Raw genomic sequence first — 20,870 nt, 5'->3', positions numbered from 1 at the left:
TGAAACAAATCCGGCTAAAAGTTGCCAGATGCTAATATAATACACTAATAAAGTAGTAACAGGACACTAGGGAGCATGACGACTCAATCGCCCAGTGCACTGAATAAACCTAGAAAGTTCTAGTAAAGATTACCAGATGCTACAATCTCTGGTAGGGAAACATTTAACCTCCCGAAGACGAGAAATCCAGTTTTAGAATAAACTGGACACACCTCAACAATTTCATCACAGTTTCCGCACCGTCTCATCGGACTCACCACAGCCAGCACAATTTGGCGACTGGATAAGGCCGCATTTGAAAAGATGATACGCTAAATTCGCATGTCCACTCAACACCTGAACCAACAGGCGGATCCGGGACCTGCTAAAACATTATCCGTTTTTGACAGGCTAAGGATTTCCTTGGCGGCAGTCAGCTCGGTATCTCCACCGTTTCCGATGTTCTTTCAAAATCCACTGCTCCACCTCTGTTCTACAACGTCGATAGGATAAAGGGATAATGGGCTGAGGAGTCATTGTTAGCAACGCACCTCCTTCCTTTGCTGTTTCATCAGCAGTTCCTTACCCGCAATCTCGGAGTGACCAGGGGACCAAGCAACCGAAACAGTAATCAAAGCTCCTAACAAATTGAGAGCAACATGACAAGAATTGACCGAGATTTGGTTCTTACTAGGAGAGGCCAGAGCTTTAATTGCAGCCTGGCTATCCGTGAAGAACCTAATATCTATATATTTATATAACCCCAGACTTGAACTCAGGGGACCTTCAAACGGAATAAGAATCATCTAAACTTAATGTTGCATATTTGATACAATCTTAAAACTTCCTCTTGCAATGAATAGTAAGAGAAACTAAAAATGTGCTCTAATTCACCTACTTACTAGTCCATACTCATAGCCATTACATCAAACCTGCTCCCGCCCACAAATATGCTTGAGCATTTAGAGCTGCAAACTCATAGCAAAGGACTAAACTACTATAAATCTACTTAATCTGTCGTATCAGTGTCAAGATTATAGAAAACTAATATTATTTAACAAACAACTAGATAATTTTAAATTAAGCTAACCATGTAAGAAAATTAAACTAAAGTTCAGAGTAAGCACTAAAGTAGAGGTAAATTCCGTGTACATGTTTCAATTGCTGCACGAATTTTGTGTATATAATTTTGCATGCAATAGCTTACCTAAAGAAAAATCTTAAACAGAAATACCACAAATCATCAATTATTAAAAAACTTAGTCATAATTTTAATTCTATAAATTAAAGCTAATTCAGACATGAGTTAAATTAATGCAGTTTCATTCGGATGAGTTTGGGAACAACTTGGGGCAGCAATTTCACTTAAGGATTCTCTCCTATCTAGAAATATCAGAAAACATAAATTAATTAATTTAAAATTGAAATTAATTAGCTACAATGTTTATTAAATACATGTTTGCTAGACGTTCTGTGCAAAACAAGTCTTTGATCTTCAAACTAGCCTGGAATTCAATAATCAAGTGATGGAGTAGAAGTGTAATACGAGATTGCGGATCCATCTAGTGAGCGCAACTGCAACTATGTGCAACTAACTACAGATAGCGTCACTATCCAATGTGGTTCAGAACAATATTTCTCACTAGATTTTCTAAACCAAAAAACTCAACCAGTTAGTGCAATAATATTGTAGCTGGACAAAGTGCTGTATTAAAGGCTGTCACAGGATGAGCAAACATGATACCTTAATTCTCTATCCATAGTACTTGTAAAAGAGAATAAAAAAATTATACTGAACTGTACAAGGCGCCACGGTAGCTGTGTGGTTAGAGGTCAGACCTGTAAAGCTAATCCGTATAAAGTAAACTAAAGTTCCTTAAAGTTCTGGTCTCATAAGCTTGGTTTTAATTCAACTTACATTGGAGTCTATTTTGAGATTTTCTTATCTAGATTTAGTTACGCCGGCTAAGCATCATTAATTTGTAAGAGAAGATTCTTTCTAATGTAGTAATCGCCTTAAAGATGTAGTCTTAAGGCTAATCTGGCACCTCTAATAATGAAATTATTCTACGTTCAATTGATATTTACAAGTAGCTACAAATATTTATTATTTAATTTGAACATGTATACAAGTTGATGTCAGTTAATAAGTGCTCATTAAATTTTATTTTTTTAATGTTTTTTTGCAAGCCAAGTTTTTCGTTGTCGAATCTTACTTTCGTGGATACCAACTGATCTGCCGGCGTAGTCAAATTAATGCATTAATCGAATGTAAGAGCTCAAAGAAAAATTTGGTGAGAAACGTCAGACGGCTTTAACTTAAGGAAATTATAATTTTAATTTAAAAATTTTCTTATAAAAATCTCATAGGAATACTACTCTCACGAATTTCTGTTACAACTCTCGTGGTTCTTAGGCATTTTCTTTAAAAACCAAATTTTACGAACATATTTAATCCTTATTAGAACTATATGTTTGGAAACCGACCTTGAAGTGACATTTAGAAAGAAGCCTTCCCCTACCGACCTTTCACCCAGAACTGCCACAAAGAACTTTTCTGTAAAAATGAATAACTTTCCTGTAAAACAATTATAGATCCACATTTTTGCTATAAATCCTGAGGTTTAGAAAAAAATTGTAGAAGCAATTTCAGAGAAAATCAAGTGACAAAACCATTCAATAAAATACGGTAGAGAAAATTTCTGCCAACACAGAATTTTAGCTATTCATTAAACCAGCTTCAACAGTATATTAGTGATAAGATCGTAAATGCGACTAAAGTAGCACTTAAGAGAAAAGTCTAATCACCCCTCTCTCAAAAAAACGCCCTTAATTGAATGTTCCTGGAAATAAGTTTCAAGTAAACTTTGTAAATATTCGTGTGCAGCAAGCCTATTAACTTTAAAGAAAACATTAAAGCCATTTTCGAAGTAATTTGAAGTCAAGGAAGTTTTAAAAACTCGTTCCCGGTTTTGGGTTTTCAACCCTTAAGTTACTGTCGGACCCTGTGGTAAAAAACAATAAATAAACATCAGCATTTGGTTTTTTCAATATATTTTTGGAATAATTTAAATTTTTATTTATGCATTTTATATATATACAGTCCTTTTTGTAAATAGGTATAATTTTATATTTACACAAAACTTGCTTTTTGTTTATTATTTTTATAGCGTAAATTCAATTCAACGAAAATGAAACCATCTTAGAAATTTAAAAAGAAAAAAGATAAATACAAATGAAAAAACTAAACAAGTTTTAAAATTATCAAGTTTTATTAAACAAATTATTTCACAGTCAATGTAAGCTTGATTAAAGAATAAACAAAAAAAGTGAAAATTTATGTAAACACTATAAGACTAGGGGGCTGTCTCCGGATTTTGCTGTCTGGAGTACAGAAAGATACCACACAGACAACTTCTGTGGGTCTAGACACTAGATCTTTGTAGGTCTAGACTAGATCTACATAAGATATCTGTGTGTGGGCTAGCGTGTTTGATCGCTATAAGAGCGATGTGTAGATTTTTGACGTCGTGTAGGCTGCGCTGAATTTGCTTGTTGATACGGTGAATTTGCAGTTTGCTGCATCATAATTGGCCGCGACATAGTAGTTGTGGTGTTTGGATTATTACTAGTAGTATTTGTAGCTGTTATTTGGTTAACAACATTCTCTGATTCATTGCGTTGCTGTCCACTGCAAAAGTCTTCATCTCTAGGAGCATGTCGCTCTTTAATTTTCTTATCATTAGAACCTGCAAAGCAACAGCACTGAATAGAATAGCATTAATATGAAAACAGATAATACATCTATATACTAACATGGAAGCAATTTTGAGGCAAGATTAGTTTCCCTTAATGGTGGTGGTAAATTAGTAAATTGCCTTAACTTCAGGCTGGTATGAGCCAAGAACAGTTCGTTTACATATAGGTACTAGATCCACTTTACTCGCTTGAACGCATTTTACTTTAGAAGCGAGGTTATACAGCCTTAGTATAACTGTTTTGATCTTGAATATAGGTTCTAGATCCACTTTACTCGCTTGAACGCAGTAGAAGCAAGGATATATAGCCTTAGCATAAGTACATCGCATTGACATGAATGAATTGAGAAATTATGGACCAACAATAAGCTCTCCCTCTAGCATGATATACTGAAGAGAATATTTAGAATTAAGATTAATTCCTCTTAATGGTAATAGTAATAACTACCACGAGAATTAATTGCAATGCCTTGAGAGGAGAAGCAAAATTAAGTCCCCTTTAAAATAAAAAATAGATCTTTTACACTGATTAGACTTAGAAGAGTTTTGGAACCAAGATTAAGTTCGTATAATACAGGTATAATGGATCTAGTAAACTGCACTGACAACATGAGTTTAAATGCAAGATAAGTTCTCCTGAAAACTAAGTACTTAGTACTAAATTGAAGAAGTTCAGAAATCAGTTTGATTAACTTTTAATCAAAACATAGGAAGACTGGCAACATCTTTAACTTTTCTCACCGACAAATATTGTTTTTTCAGATTTAAGATCATCAATTTCATTTGGATTCAATATTGATTCCAATTCTGCTCGCAGTTTAACTGGAGTTTCGATACCGGCTTCACTTAAGGTTAACAGCATCAACTGACGGACAAAGAGGCTTCGATCTGCCCGTTCTTCTTCAGCCTTTTCAAGCTCGGGTTCGGTTAAATGAGTTTCCAAGTACCTGTAAAAACAAATATATAAAAACTTATATCTATGAAGTTCACTACAGTTTATATTCTGTGTAATTTCAGGTCAGACTACTCCTTGAGAATAACTGATCCAATTGCTGCAGTTGAAATTCAAATGAGACTATTTAATTTTGTGAAGAAATTCACACAAAAGGAAAAGAAATGTTAAAAATTACTTGAATATTGTTTAAAATTTCCTCTATTTTATGTAAATTTGGAAAAATAAATTTATTATCTTCTATATTTGAGAAAAATTGTGACAGCTTTAATTATGATCGGACTACGGTCACAACGTCTCACGTTAGAAATTTGAAAATCAAAGGAGATTTGAAGAAACTATAAAAAGTTTTTTTCAATTAATTTTTACAATAATAATTTTTTAAATTCATATTTTATGGTATTTTTGAGCTACCTGGTTAACATAAGTTGTGACGGGTTATGGTTGTTATCTTGTGTGAGCAGTGAGCCCGAACTATTGATGCCTAATGCTGGCGAACTGACTACTGGAGCTATTGCTTGCTGAGAAGCGCCTGTTGGACGTCTCGGCATCCTTTCCAACTGTTGCCTAGCCGCCTGAAACAATATTCGAAAAATCTCTCAATATTAGCCATTCGAACTCACAATTTTGAAGACTGGAATTTTCTATTACCCTGACTTGTTGGCGTTCCAACTGCAATTGCATTTGTAGATGTTGCAGTTGTGACGGCGTAGAACTTTGGTTTCGACGAACACCCGATAATTGGGAAAGTAGTTCAGCTATTGGGTCCACATTCTCTCGTGACGATGGACTTATTGAGGCTAAGGCTCCTGAAGAGCTGCGAAAAAAATAATTCAAACTTTCTATAATTGCAATACCTAAAGTTTAATTTACGAATCTTTCTTGAAACTGAAATTTTTCCTAAACTCAGTTTTAATAGATTATTCGGGTACGCTGTAATGAAACTGTACTTGAAATAAGAGTGAAGGGCTAACTCCTGCCGAACGTCTTTAAAATAATAGTCCTGGTAAAATCTTTGAACTAAAGTGATTAGAATACATAAGGTAAAATGTATACGAGTTTAAAACAAAATCGTTGGAGCTGTTTCCGAGTAATCAATTTTGAGTAAAACCGAATTACCGAGTATCATGGTGGCACGTAAACGAATATTATATCTTTCCCATTAGAGAGAAAAAGTAAACTAACCACTCTTCAGATCATCACAATAGATATCTAGCAACACGAAATAACTTACAGTGATAACCTAAATACTCCCAAAATACACACACAGCTTGTAAGAAGACGGCTGATGGGCACAACAATTAAGGTTTAGCGAATTCAGGCAAACACAGACAAACACTCACACATTAAAACCCTACAGAGCCCACATCTGCGCACTAACACTGACACTTCAAAGTGTCCAACATATCACAGAAAGAGTCACAACATATCTTTTGGTCACAGTGTACACTACAACCACTCCGTTTTGGCCACTTTAGAAAGCTTAAACTCCGTTTTGGCTGAAAAAAAAATCCCTTCAACTTAAAAGACTATTTAGTCATGTCAAACGTTCTCAGTAATGATACAAAATGCACGGACTCTATTTTAAAAACATATATACATACATATAAATGTTCAGCATAACTATAGTTTCAAGTTTCATTCAGCAAAAATACGTTTGTGGTGGAGTATTACCTGAAGTGCATATTGGATCGTCGAGCTCTCGACGAGATAGATCTCGAAGATGGAGCTGGAATTCTTCGTACGCCATGCCTGGATTGAGGCTCATCGTATCTGTAGCTAAGGAATCATAAAAAGACGCCACAAATGTGATAATAATATATGACGATCCTAGTTCCCACACATAGAGTATGCACTTATTTTTAAAACCTGTCACAGACAATGAATGTGTAATAAATTCTCTCACACAAACTTTGGACCACTTAGTCCAGATCAGTATAAGGTCACCCAAAACATAAAGAAGGATGATTAACATTATTTGTGGCCCAAATCTTTTTATAGATAAATAGGCGACAGGCTAGAATTCAATGTTGGTAGTAGCACAAGTGCACTGGCTAATACATACAAAATTAATTAATTTTGTGTTTAAGGTTATTTTTGGCCCATATGTCGCTATAGACTGAGAATATCTACTGTCATTCAGTTTATGTGTACAGTATAACATCAAAACTGGCTTATACTCATAATGATGAAGTGTGCCTGATTAAGAAGAACTTTTCTACTTCTTATAACAGAATGTAGAAAGGAATCAACACTGATTAACCCCTTGAATCGAAGTTTAGCCCAATAAACGTGATTTTAGCTAAACTTTGTCAGCAGATTTTAGAAGTAACAGGTGCGTTTTTGTCAGAACATCAATTATAAATGTAGAATATAAGTATTATAAAGGATATGAGAAATGATATGAGATCACGTGAAGGATTGCGATGCTCCAATGTTAGGTGTCCTGCGAAATCGTCAGTAACCAAATTTGGATCGCCTATTGGGATAGCAGCACAAATTGGGCAGACCTAGCAACAAAAAAAAATTAACAAAAAAATTGTATAAAATACTCATTTTTTCTTACAGTCAGTAATACAAGAACTAATTAATCCTTTAGGGATTATGTTTCCAGCCAATAAAATGGGTTCAACTGTTGATATAATTCAGAACGCTTTATCCGTCGTCCGTGAGAGAAGGGACTAAACCCTTAACTATGCAAAGCCTCTCTAAGGTCTCCAAGTAACTTCTCATTTCCTGAAATACCCACATGACCTAGTATTCCTGGCTAGAAACACCTCCTTAACATAAAATTCTTTTTTTAGTCTTCAGAACCAATTAAGAGGTGGTGACACAAGACTTTAGTGCCTCCAATGCAGCCTTTTCCATTTTTGAAAATTATTACGCTTCAAGCTCCAAAATGACATCTCTAATTAAAAAAAAAAATGTACTTTCGATGGTGTACTAAATCTGCTTTCTACAGGCTCTAGGAACCACAACTTTTCTACGGAAAAAAAAAGCCTTGAAGCATTAAAAAATTATAAAATGTCCATTTTCCATAGAAAAGGTTACATGATCTTTTTATAACAAATGAGATAATTTACCACCGGCTCTTTAAGGATGGCTGATTCATGATACACTTTCATTTAACTTTTGGGGTAATAATTAAGCATTAAATGCACCCAAGTGAAGCGCGTTGCAGAAACAACACCCTCATTTTAGGGAAACAATTTTGAGGAAAAATAAGAAATATTCCAATATGTACTTACTACTTCAAAAGATATATCAGAATGCTCCGTAGTTACATGCTCTTGAAGTAAAGCTTCGGTAAAGCCAAGCTTTCCACAATAAGGACACGTGAAAGACTGTGGTTGGTCAATTGCTAAAGCTTCACCACCGAAGTATAAATCTAGACATAGCAAAATAAAATAATAATAAGTTAAGTTTTGTATGATAGAACTGAGACCACATTCCTTAAAAGATAATTTAGTCCGATACTTCTAGCATATTACTCAAACTGGTAGAGTCTATAAGCTACTGAATATTCATTTAGGATTCTCACAATGCTCTGACCTAAGTATCTTAAGTATTTGGTCAGTAAAACTAATTAAAAGTGTCTGGTTACCGTAATCCGCTCTAGTCAGTATACACTGCATAGGATGCTCAGTGGTATGGCGAGTTGTAGTAGAGCCGGCTTCGTAGCAACTCGAGCAAAGATCATAATCATAGCAAATAAGACATTTGTATCGCCTACCTCTGAAATTGCCTTTTAGGCAAGAATCGCAGCTCACACCTAAAAACAAAAAGAATAAGAAGTAAGTGGCTAAGAAAAGTTATAGCTGCAAAACATCTAATGATGATAGAGTCATAGCCTGACTAGAGACACCAATATTCTCACATCTTGCACATGGGCAGTTAAAATAATTGGTTCAGGATACTTCAGGAGTGCCTCTAACCCACTAATTAAGCGTTCACTACTTTTAAATACATTGTTCTGATTCAGACAGAGGTAAAAGCCAAGGATTCACATGTATGTGAATGTGGAAAATTATTAGAGGCACATCCAAGCTACAGACGCCACTATCCTCACACCATTAGATACTTGATAGCAACTATTTTAGGATGTTGTACAGAGACTTGTGTGCTCCTCTAACCAACTTCTTAAACATTCCACTGTATCTATAACCTCTTTGATGTTAGGAAAATAGGTGGCTAAAAATTGTTGTGTCAACATTTTTTCCAAAACTATTTATCAATTAAAAATTATAAGAGATTTTACCATAATTAGTCAAATCATAAGTTAATATTCTGGTACATCCCAAACAATTGGACATTTTTATATTTAAGTTTGGCAAAAAAACTAGTTTTAATATTTTTGGAAGTCAAAAACTTATCCGCTTACAAACAAAATGGCGAAATTTTTTGTTTACTAGTTTGAGTTAATGTTGCCAATCATTCCAAACATTGAATTGAAAATGACATAAAAATAAAAATGTTTTCATTTTCCTAATTTATTTTATTTATAAGGATGTTTTATATATATAAATAGCAATCATTACTTAAATTTAGTATTTTATTTAGCGTGCTCAAACTAAAAGTAAATATGGTAACATTTTAAACGTTTTTCCCATCAACGGAAATGTAAATAAAATCTGGCGTGAACACTCAGACAAGATTTTCTTAGAGAATTCTCAATAATTTTTACTTTTAAAGAGTTTCTACACTTGGGAATTTACTAAATGTTAATATTATACATATATAACGGTAAGTGTAACAAAACTGTTCATGAATGGTATATGACTCCAACTCCCTCCAAATCCGGCCTAAAATGACTTTTCCACATAATAATGTGCCTTACAAACATAAAAAGCCTCAAACATTTGTTTATTGTGGTTACCAACTTTTACGGAAACAGTAAAGGCAATACTTTTATATAGCTCTTGAACGTTTAAAATGTTACCATATTTACATATAGTTTTAGCACACTGAATAAAATACTAAATTTAAGTAATGGTTGCAAACTAGTTGTTCGAAATTACAGTATTAGCAGTATAATCCCAGGGTCCCCTCCAAAATAGCATGAAAAAGTAATAGTTTCCAATAATATGCTACAAAAAATGTAAATGTAATGTAGACTATACACATTACTTAGGAAATTCCAACTCCACGCAACATTAAATCCTATATCTGAATAGAAACATTTATTTATTTGTTGTCTACATCCAAAACAATCACCATTATAAAAAATTAGACGTAGGTAAAGATTATATTGAACTATCCCTTGCCGTTGTGGCATCTGCAAGATAGATTATCTCTTCAGTCCTGCATGTTTGGGTAGACGTTAGATACTAAAGAAGAAATCCTGGGTAAAGCTTGAAGGAACAAGTTTACAGTTCTAAACACTCAGCCATAAACAACCTTCACACAGACAGGAAATAATATGTGAAGTGCTGTTTCTTTATTTTTCAGTCAAACCTACACACGCTATCCGTTGTCCAGATGCATATTTTTATTCATATTCCGACTGCCGTGACCGTTCAAAAGCCTCCTATTGACCGAATGGCCTTCCGACCTTGTTGGAGTAATGCCGTATTAAACTTAGGTGCACGCCGGCCTCCGGACAGTGTTCTCTCGTTACTGTCCATCACTTAGAGAAAATCTAAGGACCAGCAGCTGGATTCGAACCCGGGACCTCCGCGTGGGAATCCAATATGCTAACCGCATAGCTACTCCCGCTTAGCTCTGTATGAACAAACATCATCGTTTTATCCACCGTAGCACACATATTTTTTATTTCTGACAATTATTAGATTTTCATCTATCATAAACGAAAGTAGTATTTAAAATGGAAAAAGTATAATTTAATTTTAAAACTAACCAACACCCGAAAAACTCCCTTCTGGGTGCGCCCCTGAGCAGTATTGCCCTCACTGCTCTTAGGATAAGATGCAGAGAACATATTATAATAGGTTTTTGGTTGTGCTCATTATGATTGTAAAATATTATATATTTTATTCATATCTTAATTAAATAGCTACTTTTGTTAATGTTTGTTTTATTTGTTACCGCTCTGTCATTACAGAGGAAAGAGGAAAATTGGTACTTTCGTGGGGTGAGTGGCCAAGCAAGCATTTTAGACAATGAAAAAACAGATCTATTGAAAAGGAGCAAGTTTAAGAGAAGGGTCATGTTGTCACTAAAGGGAGAGAAGCAGATTTTATATAACGCCATTCCCTGAAGTGCCAGAGTCAAACTATAGATTACAAATGGGCCAACTGAGATATAAACATTTGCTCTAATACCTAGGCTTACGTCAAATCTCATTATTTGTAAGAAATAATTATACAGAATAGGGGATAAATACCTCCAAACTATTTAGCGTGTCAGAAGGGGGAGATTTGGGAATTTTCGAAAATGTGGTTAGGTAATGGTTAGGAAACCGGGTAATATCGTGGATTTTAAACGTTGCACGTAGGTGGATACTGGATACAATAAAGATGCGTGCTACGACTGATAAAATCAACGAAATTTGGAGCTTACTACAAAAAGTAATGAAGAACAGATGGCACTGGGGTGACTATGTCAAGAACATAGCCTCCAAGGCACCAGGCGCCATCTCGTGGGAGTAACTTTCTCTGAGAGCCCACGTAGTTATCTGGAGTTGGAGACGGATATCCATTCTTAGAGTAAAAGGGTGTATATTTGGTGGTGGAAGTAGGATATATCCTTTCAGAGAAGGGCTTTGGGGGAAGAGTTGTCTGGCACCGGGGAGTGGGCATCTCTGATTGCCGGCTCCCAGCTCCTCGTAAGCATTTCCCTGGTCATCCTGAAGAGGTTACTAGGGTTGGAAAGATTTTGTACTTTCCATAGAACACTCATAACATCTTAATTCTAGGGGTCATCTTTTTAGTACTAGGGTACGGCATTGCAGAGGGAAGGTGTATTCATAGTATTTAGAAAGGTACATTCATCTCCTCCTTCTCTTTCTAGATCTTCCGTGATCATGATTTACATCAGGTAGTTGTCATCCCCCACTGTTGACTTTCCTTTCTATCTGAGACTTTTCTAAAGAACATAGTTACCAGATTATGGAGTAGAGTAATTTAGTTAAAGAAAAAAATTTACCCACCAAATTACAAGTGGGAATTTTGAATGTAAAGAAGTAAAAAAAATAATTCCGTACTTATTAATAAAGCCGAATAGAAAGTTATGATAAAAAAAAAAAATATGTAACGAAATTAATAATAATAGTAGGCTACATCTACTACTATTGTACAAAAATAATCTGAAGTGGACGGACCACTTCGAAAATTCTGATTTTAGTAACTTTTCAAACATTTTTTTATGGTTACTACTTTTTGTTATAAAACCTTGATTATTCACTATTTTTATAGTTACTGGGTTTAAAATAAAGATGCCAGTTTTTAAAACGGTTTTTTACTTCTTCAGTAGGGTGTTCCTTCCTCTTCCTTTACTTCGTAATAAAGATTCATACTCGTATTTCATACTTCTTAAGATCTCCTTAACAAAAACTTACAGTTTCAAATGTTAAGTATAAGGGTTGATTAATCGCCAAAAGGTACACAAATCAGCGTGTACCCAACATTTCATTAATACTTCATTAATAGTCAAGTAATTCTACTGCATTAATTTTCATTAATAAGTTATTTTTTAGAATTTATTAGATGTCACAGACCCTTATGCTGGCCATTTTCGTCTACAAAATATAATATGTTCAAGTAGCACTGTAGATTGACTGTAATATCTAGTTATTTATAATAATCAAACTATTAATTACAGGTTAAAAAGAAAAACGTTACAAAAAATAAAAAAAAAATTATGAGGCTAAAAAATTCAAAACTTTTTTTTATAAAAAACTTACATCAATGATTTTGTTTATTTCATTTATATATTTTTATTTTTAAATAAAAATCGTCGGTTTAAGTTCATTCTTTGATTAAAGCAATTGTTATTTTATGAAGTAGTCAAACGTTTATAATAATAGATAATAATTATCTGGCTTTATCGCAAATAATATAGTTTCAATTACATTCTCAATCTAGGTATTCATCCCACAATGTTGTATATATGTAATATCGGTAAGACGAATTCAAGACAGTAGCCTACTCTAACTTTGTATTTTTCTACTTTAACATGCTTGTTCATATATATGTAGATATACATATTTTTAGGACAGCTAATTATTCCAGCATTTTACTATAAGTAAAATTAGGGGGACTAAATTAAATTACAATCGAGAAATCAATAATTGTTGTTGAATAATCTACTTGTTATTAACTGTGTGTTATTTGTGCTCACGAATATTTCGGTAAGACGAATTCAAGACAGTAGCCTACTCTAACTTTGTCTTGTTCTACTTTAACATGCATGTACATATATATGTGATTTATCATAATTATAACAAAAAATATTATAAATGAAGTGGCCAGCATAAGGGTCTGTGACATCTAATAAATTCTAAAAAATAACTTATTAATGAAAATTAATGCAGTAGAATTACTTGACTATTAATGAAGTATTAATGAAATGTTGGGTACACGCTGATTTGTGTACCTTTTGGCGATTAATCAACCCTTATACTTAACATTTGAAACTGTAAGTTTTTGTTAAGGAGATTTTTGTACCTTTTGGATAGATTTTCCTTTTTGTCTATTTTACAAAGTTACATATCTTCTTTACAGATTTTTTTAAAATTTGGAATAAGCAATTCTATCATTATAATCTGATAAGGTGTTAAGTCGGAACCGTAACTACCACTGGAGAGATCTTTTTAAAGAATGATTATAGTTGCGTTCCCCCAAACCATCCTCAATAACAATTTTTTTGAAAAAGCGTTTTGAATAACATAGGAAGGTATTTGTACGTAAATAGCAAAATTAAACTGCGATTTCAGTACTTCCTTTTAAGAGGAGTAAGAAAAATAAACTACGATTGCAGTACTTCTCCCTAAAAGGCAAAGAGGCAAAGATTTTTTAATCGAACGACAATTCATTGATTTAAATCGGTTCACTCATTGATAATTTAAACGATTGCAGTACTTCCTCTTAGTAGGTGCAAGAGCATCAGCAACGTAGAGGAGCTTTAACCACTTATTCGAGCTGAATTTTATCAAAATCGGATTTAGCGTTATAGAAATATTGGTAATAATAGTTTTAGAAAGGGCCTTTTTTGGGTGGGCCTAACTCCCCTCCTTATGAGGCACGGCGTCGAGACTTTTAAAGTGCAAATCTGTACAAAATTTCGATTCGAATGACACTTCATTCATGAAAATCGGTTCACGTGTCGATAATTTGCAACGATTGCTATACTTCCCCTCAGCAAGTGTAAGAGCTGATCGCCGCTTTAATGTTACGTAGGGGAGCCCTAACCCTATCATCCTACCAAATTTTATCAAAATCGGGCCAAGATTTACAGAGTAATTAGTAATAATAATTTTGGAGGGGGCCTTACATTAAGGGGGCTAACTCCTCTCTTGTTTAATGTACAGCGTCGAGACCCCCAAAAGGCACATCTACATAAAATTCCGAATCGAATGACACCTCATTCATGAAAATCGGTTTGCGCGTTTAGGCGCTACGTTGTTTACAAAAAAGGTAACAACAAGAACAACAAGAACAAGAACATTTTTTGAAAAAGCGGTTTTTGCTCATTTTTGGCAACTTTTTTCTCGAAACCTATTAAATCTGGGTTGTTGCAAAAAAATTACAGTTATAAAGGAGGGTTTGCCCTTTATTTTAAAGAAAATTTGGGAATTTTATCTTTTATAGAAAAAGAGAAAAAAATTGTCAAAGTTGGGTGTTTTTCAACGTTACGCTTTTTCGTGCAGTTTTTGACGATCAACCCTTATACAACTGTCCTACCGGACAGTTTTAATATGTAATGATGGGGTGAACAAACCCATTCCTCCAATTAATGAATCTGCAAGTGCATCCAAGTTATCTGTACAAGGTGAACGCAAGTGCAACTGTCGTTGGAATTTATCCTAAACATGCTCAATCATATTCTGTTGGGGTGAACAAGCAGGCCAGTTCATGCGCATGATTTCTTGTTCTTCTAAATAACGTTCAGCTACCCTGGCTCTCTCTTTATCAGCCACAAGAATGAACCTTTCCCCAATATCTTATAATAAAGGAACAATTACAGGCCTGATGACCTCGTTGAGGTACGTTTTGGCGGTCACTTGTTCATCCTTCAACTACACTAGTTGAGTTTTTCGATTACTCGAAATCCTAGCCCAGACCATTATTGAACCTCCTTCATAAGAACGTAACGGTGTAGTCATAAGTGCATTTAATCGCTGGTTTTGTTCCCTCCACATTCAAAAACTTCGACCACAAATTTCGAACCGTCACTACAAAAAAAAACGATCCCAACCCTTATCTTTTTGTAGAATTCTTCTCAATAGAACTTTTTGTAAAGTAGAATTTTTCTCAATATTTTGACCAGAACTGTTCGAAATGTTCGGCCAAAACTATAGCCTAAGGAAGATGGGAAAACGTCTTAGAATTAAAACAGCATGTGGTAAAAATTGTGTTAAACATACTTCTCTCCCTTACGATTAAAGTTACTTCGGTTAAACCGCTGTATTTCATCAAACGTACTTTAGAAATTTCATAAACCGGGTAGAATAAAATAATGAGCATTGAAAGTTCAATTTTGTTCCACAGAAAAGAATGAAATTAAGGAAGGTTTCTCAAGATTAAGAAAAATTAAGTTTTACTGGACAACGATCAGAAACATAGCGTTACTGATAAAAGAATGATTGCTTAAAAAAAAATTTTTGAAAACCGAGTTGAAAGAAAAATAGGAATAACAAAAAAGTTGGATCATTCAATGGCTAAACGTTTAAAAAATTGTAATGAAGCATTAAAACTGGAATACAAAATCATAAACTGACCTTACCATAAAAAAGATAGTCCGGATATTTATAAAACTTAGAATCACAACAATTTTTGCAAACCACATTCTTCTGACTGCTAAAAAATGTATAGACTCATTCAATATTATTACTTAATTTATAAATAAATATTACATTTTTAAACAATACGTTTGACCGTGAATGTCATAAAACAAAACAAAATTTGAATTATTGTTATAGAAAATGGTGTACAAATAATAATGACATTAGGACATAGAAGTCTTTTCTAGTTCAGTGAAATATATACAGAAATTTCATTGAATTTAAGAATAGTTTAAAAACTTGATGATACAAAATTTGTTAGTGGCGCAGGAGAGTTTTGGTCCTGTATTAGAGGTTTGTCTTCTTAAGGTATGAGGTTCCAGAAGAACTTAAAAGGTGGCATCAATTTTACTCTTATTACCCTCCTAGAGTAGTCCTGGGTAATTTAGAGATTTGTTATAATAATGGTGAGTTGTAGCAGGAAATCTCTTTGAAGTGAACTTCAACTAATTTTGGCCAATTGTAAACCTAATAAAGCTCATGGTAGGGTCTTGATTGCAATTTCATTGCAATCTTTCTGCACCTTGGCAACATCATATGGTAAATATGTAAAATTCGATAATTTGGACCAAAGAAATTCCTAGAAGTAGGGCTTTAATTGATTTGAAAATGTTGTATAAAGAGGTGATAGTCGGTCTTTAGAATTATAAGAGGGATATCATTGCTAAATAGTCTTCTAAAGTTGTGTACTTCAACATTATTGAATAGATTGAAAATACTTGGGTTGAAAATGAATCATTATTAAAAGAGGAACAGAATCGAAAAGAAGTTGTATTGATCATTTTTTTTGTTCTCGCTTATGTTATCTCCCTTAGACTGTTGAATAACAACACGTTTACAGCAGTATTCGAGGATTTTCGGAAGGTTAAAATTAATAAAATTGGAAATTGGTTCTAAAATAACTAGATTATAAATGTCGATAATACAAAGCTAAATTCTGGGTATCAAGTAACTTTGAAGCACAGTTGACCTCGATGTAGATGTAACGTCTGTGTCTTACAAAGAGAACTTCTGTTACCCTTATTATTCAACTTATTTACAATAGATATTGTTATTTCTTTTAATCTCACGGAGAGCTTCATCACTTCCAATTGATAGAAGCAATCGCTTGCTGCTCCTGTCCTATGCAGAAGTCGTAGTGCTGTTTGCAAGCTCCTTGCATAATTGAAAAGCTCTTAATCCTTGAAAAATACTGTAATCAAAATTCTCTTTCTGTTAATGCTGCCAAAACCAAGATTGTCTATTTCTCCAAGAGTTCGTAAACAAAGAAATTTTGCGGTGGGTACTTCTCGGGGAACCGATAAAATTTGTTCAATTATTTAATTAAGTGCACATTGTTATACGAATTTAACTACTTAACAAAAGTAGAAAATGTGCAGCTAAAGATTATTAAACAAATTTATAACATTAGCAAGTTCACGCCAAACAGTTTCGTTCGTTTAGAATACGGTCTTATCCCTTTACAGGTCCAAGTATGATTAGAATGCAAAAATAATGGAGATGCCCGCAACACGATTACCTCATATTTACTTTAACGCTATTTATTCCAGAGACATTCTTCGTTTAACTTTCAGATGTAATTGGGTCAGCTCAAGGTAAAGTTGGTCTCCATAAGTTCGTTAGATGATTTCACCCCGAGGGATCCCGCACTCTTAATATCTCAAATTAATAATCTGGAAAACAAAAAAATTAGAATTGGCAGTAAAGGTGAGGATATTTCCTACGTAATTGACCGCTGTAAATATAATTCACTGTACCGTCATGTAAGTAATTCGGGGCAATGTACAGCAATACATTTCTTGATCTGTTTTTATGCGTTTTATTCGTTAAAATCCGGTTAATATCGTAACTTAGATTAGACAATCTAAATTTACCCAGACTAGCTCACGTAGATATTAAAACAGAAGACCTAAAAATTGATCTGAGTTTGATGTGAGGGCTGAAGGATTAAGGCCATATGGGGTCCTAAAATATATCTGAATAATATTTATCACATTAGAATGTGATGGTCAATAAAACTTGGCCCGACTTAGAATATTACTGATCGGGGTTAAGAGGTGAACTTAACTAAACATCCCACAAAAGTGCACTTTATAACATTTTAGCTGTACTGGTTTGGAAGTTACTGAACAAGTTTTTAATTTTAATTATGTGTATGATACTAAAATCTATAACAATTTTATTCAGAAATAAAATATGTCACTGCCATAAATATAAAGTCCTAATATAAGACGTAGCAGAGTGACTGGTTGGAAATTACTGAACATGCCTTCAATTTCACATGTACCTTTGGTTCTAAAACCTGCATATTATTAATTAGAATTAAAATTGGTGACCAGTATATGTTCCAAAATTCTGTGAATATCAGTATGACAGAGGTCGACTATACTGAACTAAGTTCTTAAGTAGTATATTTAATTTCACTTATATAATCTATGAATCCAATACCTGTATAATACTAATCGTACTAAAATGTCTGATTGCCCAAAATGCAATTAAAGTTCTAAATAATGCACTTTAACGGCCCCTTAGTTTCGCATTACTCAATTAATGAACACTTTTACTTTCTAAGTCACGTTTGTTTTTTCCAACATAATTCGGCCTACAACTAAATTTGAGGTTATAATCTTTCAAAGAAAATTGCTTTTAAAGCGGATTTAATTTCGATCTGAGCAGTAAAATCTCGAGAACAAAATCTGTTTTTGAGTTCGGAAGCCAAACTGAACATGTAATAAATATTTTGAAATTAAAATACCATAATACAACATATTTAAATATGAATGAAATAAATAAATGAATAAATATTAATGATACAATACAAAGAAATAAAAAATTTCTATATTAACGAGATAATTTTAAAATTCCAAACCTTACCTTCATGACGAGACATATTTTTTTGTATGATTTGCTTTATAAATTAGAGAAACAGTAAAAATTCCTTTTCCAAAAAAAATTATATCCACGTTTCTCAAATTATAACTGGGCTTTTCTTAATCAACCAATAATTAATTTTTTACTTTTGAAAAAAACTTCTTAAAATTAATTTAAAAACTGCTTTTTAATCTTAATTTAATAAAGCACATGGCAGACAATGGCAATGACTGCTATTTAAACTGAAATCGAATTTTGATTTTAAACTGAAAAAGAATGATTAGAATGCGAATTTTCTATCTCGTACACAACACTCCACTTTTTGCATAAGCATAAGAAGACTTCTTAACTTCTCATTGAATTTGGATTGGAAACAGTGTTGGTCTGGACCTAACTTCCAATTCTATTTGGCAAAACAAAAAATCCCAGCCCTCTAAATTAATCTTATTAATTATAATCTTAAAAATAGTTTAGCATATTAAATATTAAAAGAAATCACTTATTTAGATTTTGTTTAACATGAGCTTTTCAATATCTAATAATATTGTAAAAAAATCCTGTCCGTGTAGCACAATAATCAGTTGCTTCCCATTGAAACAACGAAATAGTAGAATTGTATGGTTTGTGTCATTCAGAAGCATAAAGTAGAATTTTTCTCAATATTTTGGCCAGAACTATTCGAAATGTTCGGCCGAAACTATAGCCTAAGGAATATGCGAAAACTTTCTAGAATTAAAATAGTATGTGGTGAATTTTTTTTTTTCTGAACATACTTCTCTCCCTTATAATTAAAGTCACACAAATCTCCATGGACCGTTAGTAGAAGAATATTGAGTATAAGCAGATATCACCTCCACTTCGTCAGGGTAGTGACTCTTGGACCAAATCCGACGAAGTGAAATCTAACTTATTTGCAACCCACCTTTCAAATATCTGCTCACCACCCATCGACATACTAGACAGCGGCATGCCACAGACGTTATTAATCGACTGGACATCCCACTCCAACTCAGCTTACCTGCAGACGTAATGTACGAAATTCGCAGACTACCCAAAAAAAACACCTGGCTACGAACTCCTTATCTCAACCATCTTAAACGAACTTCCAAGAAAAGCTATACTATTCCTCACACTCGTTAACACTCTGTGGAAATTATCAATCATCAAAATGATACCAAAACCGACGAAACCCATCACAAGTGTAACTTCCTACCAACCAATCTGTTTAATACCAGTTCTTTCCAAAATCCTCGAAATGCTAATTCTTAAAAGACTTTATCCTTTGGCATCAGAACAAAATTTAATTCCGGATCATATGTTAGGATTTCGAGACATCACTCAACTTCTCACCAGGTGCTTCGCATTGTAGGCCCCTCCCTCGAGCAAAAGCAGTATTACTCGTGTGTTTTCATTGACTTCGCTCAGGCGTTCGACCTGGTGCGGCAGGAGAGTCTATTGTGTAAGCTGAGGGATGTCTTTCCTCATACATACTTCCTTATTCTGAAATCGTACCTACAAGATCGAATTGCGGAGCAGCAATTCTCGTATCCATCTAGCCAGAACTGGTTCACTAGGGCAGCATCCTAGGTCCTCTTCTTTACTTCTTATACACAGGAGATATACCTCAGCATCCAAATACTAATTTTTTCCACTTTTACTAAGGATACTGCAATTCTTTCTCCTCATTCCGATCCTCTTACCGCTACAAGGGCTCTTCAAATGCATATTAATCGTTTACAGGAGTGGTTCAACAAATGGCGAATCAAAAGATATTTACACTTAAACGAAAATCCTACTTCTCTTCTTCATCTACCAAACTACTACACCAACTGTGGACAGTACGCTACCTAGGACTGTACCTAGACAAACAGTTGACATAGAATCCCCGTAAAGAGAAGAAACTAACTAATGCTACAAACTTCTCGAAAGACTTCTTGACCAACAATCGAAACTCAACCTAAAATTGCAGTTTTTACCCTTGACCGGCCTTACTAGTCTAAGTTTTACTTAGTAGAGTTTATCAAAAGAGAATTGTATGCGATCTTGTGGTCATGGTGAGTAAGGGAAGAATTGAGAAGTGCTTAGTCTAAATCAATTTCCCATGGTCTCTGAAAGACAGATGACCATCAAAATTGGCAGAAACACTTGGACTTTAGTAAGGCCACGAACGGAAGATTATTAGTTCTCGGCAAAAGTCCTATTCCTCACCACCAACAAAGAGAAATTAAAGGCACCAAGGTTTCCATTTACAGAGATAATAAGAATTGGTGATAGCGCGACTGTTATATGGTTATGGTATACGGGTAAATACGTATAATAATACGTATCACGAGATGAGTCCTCTTACCCT

At 34.0% G+C, this 20,870-nt stretch overlaps 1 protein-coding gene across 1 annotated transcript; it reads right to left on the bottom strand.

The window, feature by feature from the left end:
- Nucleotides 1-3,228: 3,228 nt before the first annotated feature.
- On the bottom strand, nucleotides 3,229-18,835 carry LOC141462093 (E3 ubiquitin-protein ligase KCMF1-like). Its single transcript, XM_074143694.1, has 9 exons — nucleotides 18,524-18,835; nucleotides 8,294-8,461; nucleotides 7,938-8,077; nucleotides 7,084-7,199; nucleotides 6,364-6,459; nucleotides 5,341-5,506; nucleotides 5,104-5,264; nucleotides 4,479-4,684; nucleotides 3,229-3,728 (listed from the first exon to the last, which is right to left on the bottom strand). The coding sequence occupies exons 1-9, from the start codon at nucleotides 18,537-18,539 to the stop codon at nucleotides 3,463-3,465; spliced, it is 1,335 nt and encodes a 444-aa protein (XP_073999795.1). The 5' UTR covers nucleotides 18,540-18,835; the 3' UTR covers nucleotides 3,229-3,462.
- Between the last annotated feature and the right edge of the window lie 2,035 nt (nucleotides 18,836-20,870).

This window comes from Rhodnius prolixus, unplaced genomic scaffold (assembly GCF_049639745.1).
Source record: "Rhodnius prolixus isolate KJV_2025 unplaced genomic scaffold, Rpr scaffold_12, whole genome shotgun sequence".
NCBI classification, from domain to species: Eukaryota; Metazoa; Arthropoda; class Insecta; order Hemiptera; family Reduviidae; genus Rhodnius; species Rhodnius prolixus.
This window is presented reverse-complemented; position numbering and strand designations above follow the sequence as displayed.